This window comes from Mus caroli, chromosome 6 (genome assembly GCF_900094665.2).
Source record: "Mus caroli chromosome 6, CAROLI_EIJ_v1.1, whole genome shotgun sequence".
Classification (NCBI taxonomy): domain Eukaryota; kingdom Metazoa; phylum Chordata; class Mammalia; order Rodentia; family Muridae; genus Mus; species Mus caroli.
The window spans coordinates 49,501,073-49,514,041 of NC_034575.1; the positions used below are offsets into that span (position 1 = coordinate 49,501,073).

At 45.7% G+C, this 12,969-nt stretch overlaps 1 protein-coding gene across 1 annotated transcript in view; it reads left to right on the top strand.

Moving 5' to 3' along the window:
• Positions 1-11,333: 11,333 nt before the first annotated feature.
• Gars (glycyl-tRNA synthetase) overlaps positions 11,334-12,969 on the top strand; it is a 42,752-nt gene continuing 41,116 nt past the window's right edge. Inside the window, exon 1 of the mRNA XM_021165313.2 lies at positions 11,334-11,596. Coding sequence (XP_021020972.1) covers positions 11,405-11,596 — 192 coding nt within the window. The 5' untranslated portion in view covers positions 11,334-11,404. The remainder of the gene's footprint in view (positions 11,597-12,969) is intronic.

Sequence of the window (12,969 nt, forward strand, 5' to 3'; positions counted from 1 at the left end):
AAAAAAAAAAAAAAAAAAAAAATTGGAGGAGAGTCTGGGGCTAGAAACGGAACACTAGCCCTTCTGGCAGCACTGGATCCTGGTAGCATCCCTTAGGATTCTTCAGTGTGGCAAGCTTAGGAGACCAGCCCTGGGTGCCTGAGAAGGCAGCAAATACCTTATCCTGCAGGACAGTCTGGGGACAGAGAGGGCACAGAGGTTCTGGCCACCCAACTCCTAGTGGAGATCTTCTGACCTAGGTGAATCTTTGAACCAGGACCAGCAATCAGCCCATCCTCAGAGGAAAATTGTCCCCAAGACCATGTGAGGTATTCCTCTCTGCATATCCAAACTCCCAGGAAGCCATGTATAGGTAGGTCTTTTACAAGCCCAGTCATCTCTACACATCTTCCCTTCTTTTGTGTTCCACATACAGTTTTTGTAGCTCTTAACACCCACACCACACATGGCTATGGGGTGTGTCTTAGTTAGGGTTTTACTGCTGTGAATAGACACCATGACCAAGGCAAGTCTTATAAAAAACAACATTTACTTGGGGCTGACTTACAGGTTCAGAGGTTCAGTCCATTATCATCAAGGTGAGAGCATGGCAGTATCCAGGCAGGCATGGCACAGGCAAAGCTGAGAGTTCTATGTCTTCATCCAAAGGCTGATAGTGGAAGACTGACTCCCAGGCAACTAGGGTGAGGATCTTAAGCCCACACCCACAGTGACACACCTACTCCAACCAGGTCACACTTATTCCAACAAGGCCACACTTCCAAATGGCATCACTCCCTGGCCCAAGAATATACAAACCATCACATTCCACTCCCTGGCCCCCATAGACTTGTTCAAACACATGAGTCTATGTGGGACCATACTTAAACATAGCATAATGCAAAATGTATTTAGTCCAACTTTCAAAGTCCTCATAGTCTATAGCAATCTCAACAATGTTAAAAGTCCAAAGTTCAAGGTCTCTTCTGAGATCCATCCAATCACTTAACTGTAATCCTCTCCTCAAAGAAAGGCAGGAAACTAGCTGGGCAAATTCCAAACTCTGCATCTCCATGGCTGATGCCAAAGCAGTCTTCAGATCTCCACTCCTTTTTCATCTTTGTTGAATGCAACAAACTGCTTTCTCCTGGGCTGGTTCCAGTCCCTGTTAGCAGCTTTCCTCAGTGTGTATCCCATGGTTCTGGCATCTTTATCATCGTTGAGTCTCCAAGGCAACTTCAATGTTACAGCTTCTTGTTTCAATGTCTGGGATTCCACTTGATCTTTTGGGCTCCTCCTAAGGGCTGGCATCATTTCTCCAGCTCTGCCCTCTGTAGCACTCTAAGCTCATGTTGATCCACTCCACTACAACTTCTGTTCTTGGTGATCATCACATGGTGGAATCTGACATCTCCAATACACAAGGGTGTTCCACTCCAACTAGGCTTCACAAATAGCCTTTCATAGGCTCTCTTCATGGTCTCAAGCCTCAAATCCTTTGCATGTCCCCTTCAATCCTGGGCCATCAACTACAGCTGAGGCTACACCTTCTCCAATGGCCTTCCATGACCTCTCACAGTGCCAAGCCTAAGGTGCTTCATGACACCTTCATGCCTTCAAAACCAGTACCACCTGGGTGACTCTTACACATTACCAACTCCAGCGACAGCATGAGGTACAACCTTGAGTATCTCTGAAACACAGCTTCTTTGTGCTCTCAGAAAACAATTTCCAGAAGCTTTCACCTCAGTGATGCTGGTCTCTTCTTAATCATTGCTAATTTCTTAGCTCCAGCTAACCAGCATCAATTNTCCCAGTAGTTCCTTCCATTCTTAACTCTAGAGCCAGAGCCACATGGCTGAAGCTGCCAAGTTCTGCTGCTTACAGGAACTAGAACATGAACCCCTTATTTATTAAATTACCACCAGCTTTCTGTTCTCCAACTCCTTCACTACTTAAGATTGGCTGTTCTGGATCTTGCTCTGTAGATTGACCTTGAATGCTGAGATCAGCATGTCTGTATCTTGAGATTAAAGGTATGTACCACCATGCCTGGATCTAAATTGAGCTGGGTAGGATCTTGCCCCAAAGTACCACTCCCTTAATCTGTTATCTCCTAGAACACAGAATTTTGCTCCATTTCACTTCCTGGTACCCCTTTAATACTCGAACCATATAGTTTATATGAACCATATATTTTATATTTTTCCTTTCTAAGCTTGCTATGCTTGTTCAAACTTCTCTTCATAAGACTTAACTAGAGAGCAAAGACTCTGCTGGGCTTTTTTGAAACTTCCTTTGTCAATTCAATTAATATGAGTCTCTTCACCTTAGCCTCAGGCAGACTTTTCAGACAAAGGCAAAAAGTAGCCACGTTCTTCACCAAAATACCACAAAAACAGTCTTTATGCCACATTCTGAAATTATTGTCCTTTGAAATCTCTTAGGCAAGGTCAACATGGTTCAAATTACTCCCAGCAACAAAGTCTTCCATATTCCTACTAGGATGACTGATTAAGCCCCATTTAAAGCATTCCACTGTGTTCCAAATCCAAAGTCCCCAAATCCACATTCTTTCAAATAAAAGCATGGTCAGGCCTATCATAGCAATACCCAACTCCTGGTACCAATTTCTGTCTTAGTTAGGGTTTTACTGCTGTGAACAGACACCATGACCAAGGCAACTCTTATGAGGACAACATTTAATTGGGGTTGGCTTACAGTTTCAGAGGTTGAATCCATTATCACCAAGGTGGGAAGCATGCCAGCATCCAAGCAGGCATGGTGCTGGAGGAACTGAGAGTTCTACATCTTGTCTCCCATGTGGCTAGGAGGAGGGTCTCAAACCCACCCCCCCCTCAGTGACACACTTCCTCCAACAAGGCCACACCTCCTAATAGTGCTATTCCCTGGGCCAAGCATATTCAGACCACCACACCATGCCTCATAAAATGTCCAGATTTGCTTCTCAAAGAGAAAATGTTTATTACCTGTATATGGAAAGCATTTGCAATAGAAGCCAACAGGCAAATGTTGTTGGACTCCTTTTTGTTTTATTGACAGTCCCCAGTTGCCAATTCACCAAAACCCATGATATCCATAGTTAGGGTATCACTGGTTCAATATTGGTCAGCATTGCATGCATGAAGTTGACTGGCAGTGGTAAAAGCTGTTCTTTGTTCCTGTCCCCACTGGAAATCAGGTGCCTTTCTAGTAACCCTGTAGAGTGATTTTTATAATAATTTGTAAATACGGTATGTGATTTCTCCCATTTAGGAGTTGTATCTGAGTTTGTCCCTGGGTAGTGGGATTAAAAGCAGGCAACACTTCCATCCTGGTCACTATAACTCTAGCATTTAGAAAACAACGAATTTACAACAATAAAGACTCAGAAGACAAATACTGGGGGCTAAAGTCTGCTGAAAGAGAGGCAGAAAAAGCCTCAACTGACGAAGTCCCAAAAGGAAGAGGAAAAAGGAAATTCTCCTTCTCCACGCTGTCTCACAAAACCTTTCAAACTGAATGTCTCTCCCTTCTTCTTCCTGTGTGTCTCTGTTTGTCCTCCTGACTTCCTCTTAATCTCTCTCTCTCTCTCTCTTTTTTTTCCTGTGTTCACTCCCTGTCAACTGGTTGTTTGGTCTATGGTTGACTTTATTTACTTCTTTTTACAATAAACAGAGAGCTCTTGGATCAAAGGTGTGTGCTAGGGCTGAGCCATACCACAACCAGAAGCAGTTTTTTTTTTCCTAGTAAATAACACAATTCTGGAATTCACATTGTGATAAAATATCCTGCAACAGTAGCATGGCACTGATTAAACTTGTTATTTTCCTGTCTTGGCCTCACAAGTGTTGGGATCACAAGCGTGTGCCATCAAAACATAAGCATCTGAGAGCTAAGGTGCCTGGGAGAGGTGTGTGGTAAGAACTAGAAAGGACTCCCTTGTCAGAGAGAGTCCATTCTCAAGGTAGCACTAGGATTCCAGAAAAACAGGGCAAAGAGAAAATGCGAATAAAGAAAGGGAACGACACCCTGTGGTTTGGACATGATGTGTGTCCTACACAAGGCCCTTGTGTTGAAGGCTAGTGTCTGATAGAAGCAGGGGTGAGGGATGCTTTTGTTACTGGGTCAGGAGTGTCCCGACCTCACCAATGAGTTAACCCATTAACAGATTCTACATTTGATGATATCAGTGGGTAGGCACTGGCTGGGGGATATAGCTAACCAGGGCATGCCTTTGAAGGATGTATCTTTGCCATGCACTCCGGTCAAGTCTGCTTGACAGGCTGAAAAGTCTGTAAGCACTCATGAGGAAAAGAGTTTCAAGGAAACTCACCTCCTGGAGCTTTGGTGGTCTCATTTACCCATTTACTCACACCCTATTCCCGCATTAGTCTGGTGTATGGAACTACGAGCTCTCTTTTATTATTTTATTATAAATGCCTTTTAAGATTAAATTCTGATATAGTTAAGCCTCCCCAGTATTCCAAGGTCCCAGAAGCCAACAAGTTTGGAATCTGGCAGGAATGCAGTAAAGAAGTTACCTATTCAGTAACTAATTAAGCGTTACAAAAGACGGAGCCAGTAGCTCAGAGCTGGTCTGCAAAATATTTACTAAGGACAATAGCAAAACTCACCCAAACAAGGGAATACCATAATAGAGCTAGGGAATCCCACTGAGATTGAAATCTTCAGTACAGGCTGCATTGCATATTAGAAGCAAGTTGGTGAATTCTCCTGACAAATGGAGATTCTCCAGAAACTTAAAAGTTACACTCATATAAGAATTTAGCAAGGCCTAGGAAATAGAGGGTTTGTGGGATTGCATTATTCATGAGGTCTGCTAAGAGCAGAACCCCCTGGTGCTGGCTTTCACAAGGTTCAAAGGTATAGCACTAGAGTGTGAAATCCTTACCTGTCACTAAGCTGACCCTAGGTAGGACTGCTTTATCTTTACTGTAAACATCTACCTGGTTCCTGTAAATCCTTTTGAAGTCATTCCTTTGTTTTGTGTCAGGCAACTTCAATGTACTTTGCCTGCTGTGACTTCTAACCCCTTGTATTTTCTGTACTATATAAGACTGGTGTTCACTTTGTGACAATACATTCAGATTCTACACAATCTCTGTGTTGGTCTGTCTGTCATCCGCTGACGCCTTGTCCACCTGCCCCAGACACTCGTTCCACTCAGACAAAGGGACCCAGAGGGTCTGCGGCATATCTTTTCCTTTCTCCCCCTCTCTAAGTTATTCTCTTTGGTTCCTGGCTGCCATGAGGCTGAACAACCTTCTACTACACGACTCTTGACACCAGGATGCTCAACCTTACCTCAGACCCAGGTGACCGAGGACTGACACCTCAGAAGCAGTGAGCCAAAAGGAATCCTCCTTCCTTTAAACCATTTCTTCTGGATGTTTGCCACAGTGACAAAACCTTTGACTGAGACTCGAACCCCAGGGTTTCTCCCACCACTGTGAAGTGGCATAGGGTGGGTGTCAGCAAGATAGGAGAGACCAACCATTCACTGTTGCCATCTATTTCCAGGTACCATTTGGGACATGAATATCAATGTGCCAGCCACTTTGGAGGTGTATAGGACCGCTGATGGTCAGCTGTTCCCTTTACAATTGACTCCATCAGTGGTTGGTAATAGTTTTTTAATATAGACAATGAAAGCCTCCCTGGCCCAGACAATGCTGGAGACCTTCCATAGGAGGAAATCCTGTTTTACAACCAGCCTGAAGCTGGGGGGATGGGAGAGTGCGGGTGGGGGAGGGGTGGAAAGAAACATGATACACCTGAAGGCATGACCAGAAAAAGGGAGGACCAGCTACCCCCCCACTAGATCCCATGTATATACCCCCACTCCATGAAGCTGCTTGCAGATCTTCTCTGCTAAGACCACTGTTAGTTCTGAGTTAGAACTCAGAACTTGGGTTTCTTCTTTCCATTGTCCTTTTCGACTGCTATCCTAAATCTTCATCCTGTTTGCCCTGACAGGGGGCATTTCCTCCCTCCCTCATAGAAGACGGTCTACCTATGCAGCTGCTAGAAGTCTCCCATTGCTGAGCTGTCTGCCTTTTACCTCTTAACTCTGAAAGCAGAACTTCTTTTCTCTTCCCATCTCTTTCCTCCTGGCAGCTGGCTGTCCTGTTAGTTTCTTTCTGACTCCTTTCTTAAATCCTTTTATTTCAAGACTACGAACCCGTAAGAGGGACTCTTTCTTCTCAGGCGACAAAAGCAGTTTGAAGTGCAAGACTTTGGTAAAAGAAATTGTGTGTGTGTGTGTGTGTGTGTGTGTGTATGTTCACAATGGACTGCACACAAGTTAACCTCAAGGTGGAGCCTGCTCTGAGAGACATTTCAGGTGGCTGATGACTGCCAGTGATCTCTCCTTCAGGTGTCAATGGGTCTTTCCTGTGACAACCTCACCGACAAGTTTGTGTATTTTAGTGGCTTTTTTATCATGGCATTACAGTTTGTTTTTATATTGTTTCTTTCCCTATTGTCTTTCCATGTCCCCCATCTTGCCTTTAGCTTGTTGCCTTCCTTTTCCCAGTCAGAGCCCTTTTTGCTCTCCAAGTCCTTGTATCCCAGTGTCTTCTCTACTACCCACCTGTAGGAAACAGATGAAGGCCTGAGCTAGTGAAGTTCTAAGCGAATGTGTATTGTTTGACCTGAGCCGGCCATGCCAAGGGCCAAGGCCTCAGATCCATGAGAAAAACAGCCAAGCCCTTCCCTCAGAATTGGGCTCAGAGGGATGGCAAAGCCTTCTTCTGGTGCCAGTGTGAATGTCGGCAGTGTGGAGGAGTATGAGTGCTTATGAGTGAGTGACCAGTGTGTACAAAAACCCCTAGCAATTACAGCTTCCTCCTCCCAGATACTTAGATCCTGAGACCACTTACCTTATAGAGACCTCCTCCCCAAACAAGTTAACTCTTCCCTCTCTGCTGAGCATAAGAAACATGCAGGGGCTCCAGGCTGCTGCATAGCTGGTGCCACCATAGCAGCGTGTGCACAACATGCCTGGTCCAAGTTTGTCTTCATTCTCACACTCCGCCACTCAAGTTTCTGGGACCAAGCCACACAGGACGAGGAAATTTACTTCCCTTAAGATCTCCTTTGCTCTCATGAGCCCCTTTCTAGTTTCATAACCTACAAACAGACATATATAAAGTCACACACACACACACACACACACACAAGTTGAAATTCAACACATCAAAGAAAACATGGAACAATTGTCTTTCTGAGTCTGGCTCACTTCACTTAATAACACAATTTCTGATAGTATCCATTCTCCTGTAAGTGCCCGACAGGTACTTGAGTATACTTTAACCACACAACAGCTGAGGACTGACTTGCTTTTAAATTTGGTGGATATGAGGCCATATTTGTGATTGCTGTTAGTGGCCCATGAATTCCAGACTCTTTAAACGAGAGGCAAACGAGATTGCCTCCACCTTGAGGCCATTGTACGTGCCCAGTGGAGGCAGCTGAAACAAGCTTGCCAGTCTAAACACTGACACTCTCTGGCCCTGAGCCCTGAATAGGAAGGATTTTAACTACTCTGGCTCCAACCAAATACTGACTCTGCCCAAGAAGCCTACTGTCCTTCAATCCCCTCCGTCGCGGGGGCGGCTCATCTCTGTTCCTCTGGGCACTCCTCCACCCGAGACTGCTCCAGAAAGCTACTCTTTTTTTTTTTTTTAAAGATTTATTTATTATATGTAAGTACACTGTAGCTGTCTTCAGACGCTCCAGAAGAAGGCGCCAGATCTCGTTGCGGATGGTTGTGAGCCACCATGTGGTTGCTGAGATTTGAACTCTGGACCTTCGGAAGAGCAGTCGGGTGCTCTTACCCGCTGAGCCATCTCACCAGCCCCCAGAAAGCTACTCTTACACCCTGGATAAACCCAACTTCATGAAGCTCTTGGTTCTTCTACTCCATATCAGCTCCCACTATCTGCCAACCTCCAGGTCTCTGTCTGTTAATGGAACTAAGTGGCCTGCCTAGTGCTCAGAGACTATTCAGGAGTTGGCAGGGAAGAATCCGATTCAAGGGCTTAGATGATCATCTAGTTTTATATGACAGAAGTGAAGCCAGTGATTGGGTTAAAATGATCCTTTATCATTGAAGCTAGTGAACGGGTTAAGATGCTCCTAGCATCACTGAAGCTTGTGAGTGGCTCAGTATTCTCCTATCATCACTGAAACTGGCAAATGGGTTAATGTTTGTCTAGCCCCACTGAAGCTGGCAAATGGGTTAAGGTACTTGTGGTGGTTTGAATAGGTATGGCTCCCATAGACTTAGATGTTGGAATGCTTGGCCCATGGGGAGTGGCACTATTAGGAGGTGTGGCCTTGTCTGAGTGGGTGTGGCCTTGTTGGAGGAAGTGTGTCACTGTGGGGGCAGGCTTTGAAGTTTCCTATGCTCAAACTCTGCCCAGTGTGGAAGACATTTCCTGCTGCCTATGGATCAGCATGTAGAACTCTCAGCTCTTCCAGCACCATGTCTGCCTGCATGCTGCCATGTTTCCTGCCATGATGATAATGGGCTAAACCTCTGAGGCTGTCAGCCCCAATTAATTGTTTTCCTTTAGAAGAGTTGCCTTGGTCATGGTGTCTCTTCACAGCAATGAAACCCTAACTAAGACAGTCCTCCTAGCACTAACAAGTCTATTTGGCATTGTTTCTGCTTTGTCTCATTTCCTAAACCTTACTCCCCAGATAATTATCTAATAGTCAGCTTGACATCTTAACTCAAGTCCTTATGCTTGCACAGAGATCACTTTATCCCCAGCTCTTAGTTGCTTCATTTTGTCTGCAGAGAGACATAATGCTTGTCTGCAAACTAACTCACATGTTTTGTGTTAGTTAACAGACTGTACTGAAGACAACAGAGGGGCTCTGGCTGGTGTCTACTGGAGCCCACTTGGTTCTTTTCAATACATTTCCATTTCTCCCCAAAGTGTTGGTAAGGAGAGAAGGCAGGACACAACGTAAGCCCTTGGAGCATCCCTGAAAGAAGGTTAAAGGGGTTGTCGTCATGATGTCTACACAGAGAGGGTATGAGGAGGAAATGACAGCTTCCTAATTGTGTCACCAAATACTGACATGGTTCCCTGAGTGGGAACAGACCTCTGCTGTGGCATTGAGAGCACAGAATCCCAGTCATGGTCTCCAGGGAGCTGTGGCAGCTGCGGTGGCAAGAGAAGGATGAAGCAATTTGAAAAAAAATTTAATTTAACCCATAAGTGAATGAGACAGAACAATATAATAATATCAAGTTACCAGTTTACAAAAATCCAGACGGCTCTAAATTATTTTATGACAGAACGGAACTCGTTAAAGTTGCCTGTACCTATGACTAACCTTTTCATTTTCAAACTTATGTAGGTTGTGGACTACGTTTTCCTATGGAGCAAGTTGCTATACCAGGCTGGTGTAGAGAGACCTCCTTTGTTGTCCACATCTCCTTATCTCAGTCTCGAGTGGGTTTGGGTGTTAATCTTAGATGTTTACACTTTAGCTAGGACTGGCTAAAATTCCAAACTTCCAACCAACAGTATTGGGAACCGAGATCCTTGGAAGTGGCAGCTAAAGCAATAAAGAGTATCTGGGACTAAGACTTTCACAACCAATGCCAAACCAGAGAGAAGAAATGAAGAACCCAGCTACTTACACCAAATTTACTCACTGAGTAAAACGTCTCCCAAGCCTAGGAAGCATTCTCTATTGCTAAGGGAAATTTGCAGGTCAGCAGCAATGGGCCAACTCCCTGGGACAAGGGGTCTAGTCTGTGCCTGGATTAGTCCATGGGTTCCCCACACTGCAAGCTGCTAAACCATGGGTAAAGGTCTGTCTGGACTTGTTCCTGGCTTGCTCAAACAGGCCCATAGCATGCCAGCCACTGGGAAAATATGCATGAGACTGCCAAGCATGTAGCCATGAGAACGAATTTCGGACCTGACTCCTGAAGACTGGGGTTTGGAGTTATTTGTAGATAAAGAAGCCGGGGTGGTCTGAGGTGTCAGAAAAGTGACTATAGGTGAAGACTGAGGACGCATCAGTGATCTTTGTCGGGACCCCTTCACTGGATCTATGCTTCTAAACAATGGTGGCAATAGCATGATCTGAGTGTGAAATTTTAAGCCCCCAGATTTCAAAAGGTCACCCTTGGATATCTGTGCAGGCTGCAGGAAAGGGCCAGTAACTTAAACTGGTTTACACCTTCAAGTTCCTGAAAAACACCAAGATTGCCACAGCGCCACAGGCATTATATCCAGTAAAGCTAATAAAAACACGCGTGATCCCTAAAATTGGCAGTAAAAGCAACTTGGAAGCAAATGAAGAGTGTTACAAACCTCCTCTTACTTAACTTTTGTCTTGGGGATACTGGGTAAACTAGTAACTACATTGTGTCTGGTTCTTCACCCTAAAAAACATCATCAAAGATTTCTGGGAGTTGAGAACTTGTGGTCTCTCACTGCATGGAGTTGGGCTCTCTGAAAGAGGGCCTTGAGCCAGGTTCATTGCCCTCTAGACTGTCCATTGTGTAAAAACGAGCTAGCCAATCACAACAATAGCACAAGGATAATGATGGTCTTCTTGATATTTGTGAAACTGGAAGTTAGTATCTCCTGATTGGGCCCATCATCTGGCTGTAAGGTGTCCACAAGTTTGGGAGCATCCAACCTATATAATTTCTGCAAGAGCTTTGAGGCAAGAGTTTCCCTGACTGCTCCATGAGGTGGTTTCCCAAGTAAAATCACTTTTCCTTTGCCTCCACACCTTGTCTTTCAAATTAACTGGCATGCCCTGAGAAGAACAGCAACTCTGATTCCTATAAATAGTCCGAGGAACATTGGATCTTGAGCAATATTTTTTGTTGTTGTTGTTTTTTGTTTGTTTCTTAAAGACAGAGGCTCACTGTGTATTTTAGGCTGGTCTTGAACTCACGATCCTCCTACCTCGCCTTCCCAAGTGCTGGGATTACGGATGTGCATCACCATGACCCGTTTATATTAAGTCTAGGTTCCGATTTTATGTGACTTTATATACTCTTCTAAGCAATGGGCTGAGGAAGAAGCAGTATGTGTGTTCCAGTGGGGCGATTCGAGCGTCTGGGACAACGGAGAAGCCCACGATCTGAAGGTGCTCGGGCGTCTGGGTTAGAACTGCACTCTCAGAAGCCATGTCCTTCTGCGCATTTGTCTGGAGCGTCCTCTTCATACATTTTTGAGCAAGTTGGTGCCCTTCCGGGTTCTCTGCCGAATCTGCGGTTGCAGACGCGGCGGCTGCGCGCGCCTGCGGGAAGTGCGGCTGCGCGCGCCTGCGGCCTGGCTGCGCTATTTCATCATGCACCGGGCGGGCCGCGCGCCGCTTCCGTAGCCGCCCTGCGCACCGCCTAGGCGGCGTGCTCATGCCCTGTCTGCTCCCCTCGCTGCTCAGAGCCACCCGCGCTGCGCTGCCGCTCCTGTCGCCGTCCCGAGTGGTCGCAGCGTCCGCGTCTCAGCGGCTCCTCAGCGCTCCCGCGCAGTCCGCCGCCTCCCGGAGCAGCATGGACAGCGCGGAGGAGCTGCTGGCCCCACTGCGGCTAGCCGTGCGCCAGCAGGTACCGACCCTCTCCCGCAGCCGCGCGCCGCACCCCGCGCCTGCCCGTCCTTCCCCTGTCCCCGCGCTGCGTCGGCATCCGTGATCCTTGGGCCTCGTGCCCTCGCTGCGTACCCCGAATCCAGCGGTAGGCTTCGCCTCCCTCTTTGAGCGCCCCGATGGCCCGGCTAAGCGGCAAGCTGATGCTGCGCGCTTCTTTTCTTTAGTCTTGGGGATGCTTTGGGAAGCGTTCCCTTCTCTTCATCTTCGTTGCTTCTGTGTTTAGCCTGAGGACTGGCTCACGGTCGAAACGTGGCTATGGGGAGGTGTCGACCCTCCACCCCCCTCCAATACTGATGCGAATTCATGATCCCTCTCCTGTCATCTTTCTGCCTTCTTAAGAGGGTGTCTGGAACCAGCGAGCTTTCGGATCAAGCTGGAAATTGTAGATGGACTGACTGAGCCACACAGTGAAGTCATCCATTCTTAGGGTGGAACACCTGAAAATGTCATTTTGCGGAAGGGAAGGGAGGTTTCTTAGCTGGAGAATCTGGGGATTTAATGCAGATCTTTTTTTTTTTTTTTTTTTTACTGTAGCACTGAGTGGTGGTGATCAGACTTAAGAGGGAAAGGAGAAAAGTATTTGGGATGATACCCACACCCAGTAAGAGCCAGAGCTTACAGTAGGGCCTGGCATCCATGACCTACTAGCTGTAAACACCGGTCGGGTTGCGCCTGCTGTGGCGCCTGATGCAATCGTTTGTCTAGCTAAGGACGGTGGAGTCCTGTTTTAAGGATAATTCATTGGAGCTGAGGTGCTGCAGCTTGGAGGAATTCTGCCACTTTGCTCGTTTGAGCCCGACTCAGTTAATAGGCTTTCATTTTGAATTTCACTATGGGCTTCATTTTTTTTTTTTTTTAATTGTATGTTCTGTACATTCAGTCTCCATCCACCTTCCACTCCCCACATAAATGTATGTGTGACTCCTTTGTTGTGACCTAACTCCTTCCTTTGGAACAATACATCTAATTTTGGGGGAAAAAAAAAGCACACACTGCAAACCCCTCCCTCTGCCACGTTAGCCTGGAACTGCAGTACATAGTATTCCTCTGTAGTAAGACTGAATGTAGTTAACTTCAGGACGCATTGATCATGGAGAGCCTTCCTGTACGACTTGTGTGACCTTCGTGTCCTTTGTTGTTGGTTTTGACTTGGTTTTTTTTTTTTTTTTTTTTTTTTTTTTTTTTTTTTTTTTTTTTTTTTTTGGGGTTTTTTTTTTTTTTTTTTTTTTTTTTTTTTTTTTTTGTTTTTTTTAAACTTTGGGATATTTTCCCAATAGTTGAATTAATTTATTTAAGTTAGTTTGGCCTTTTTTTTTTTTTTTTCTAATTTTC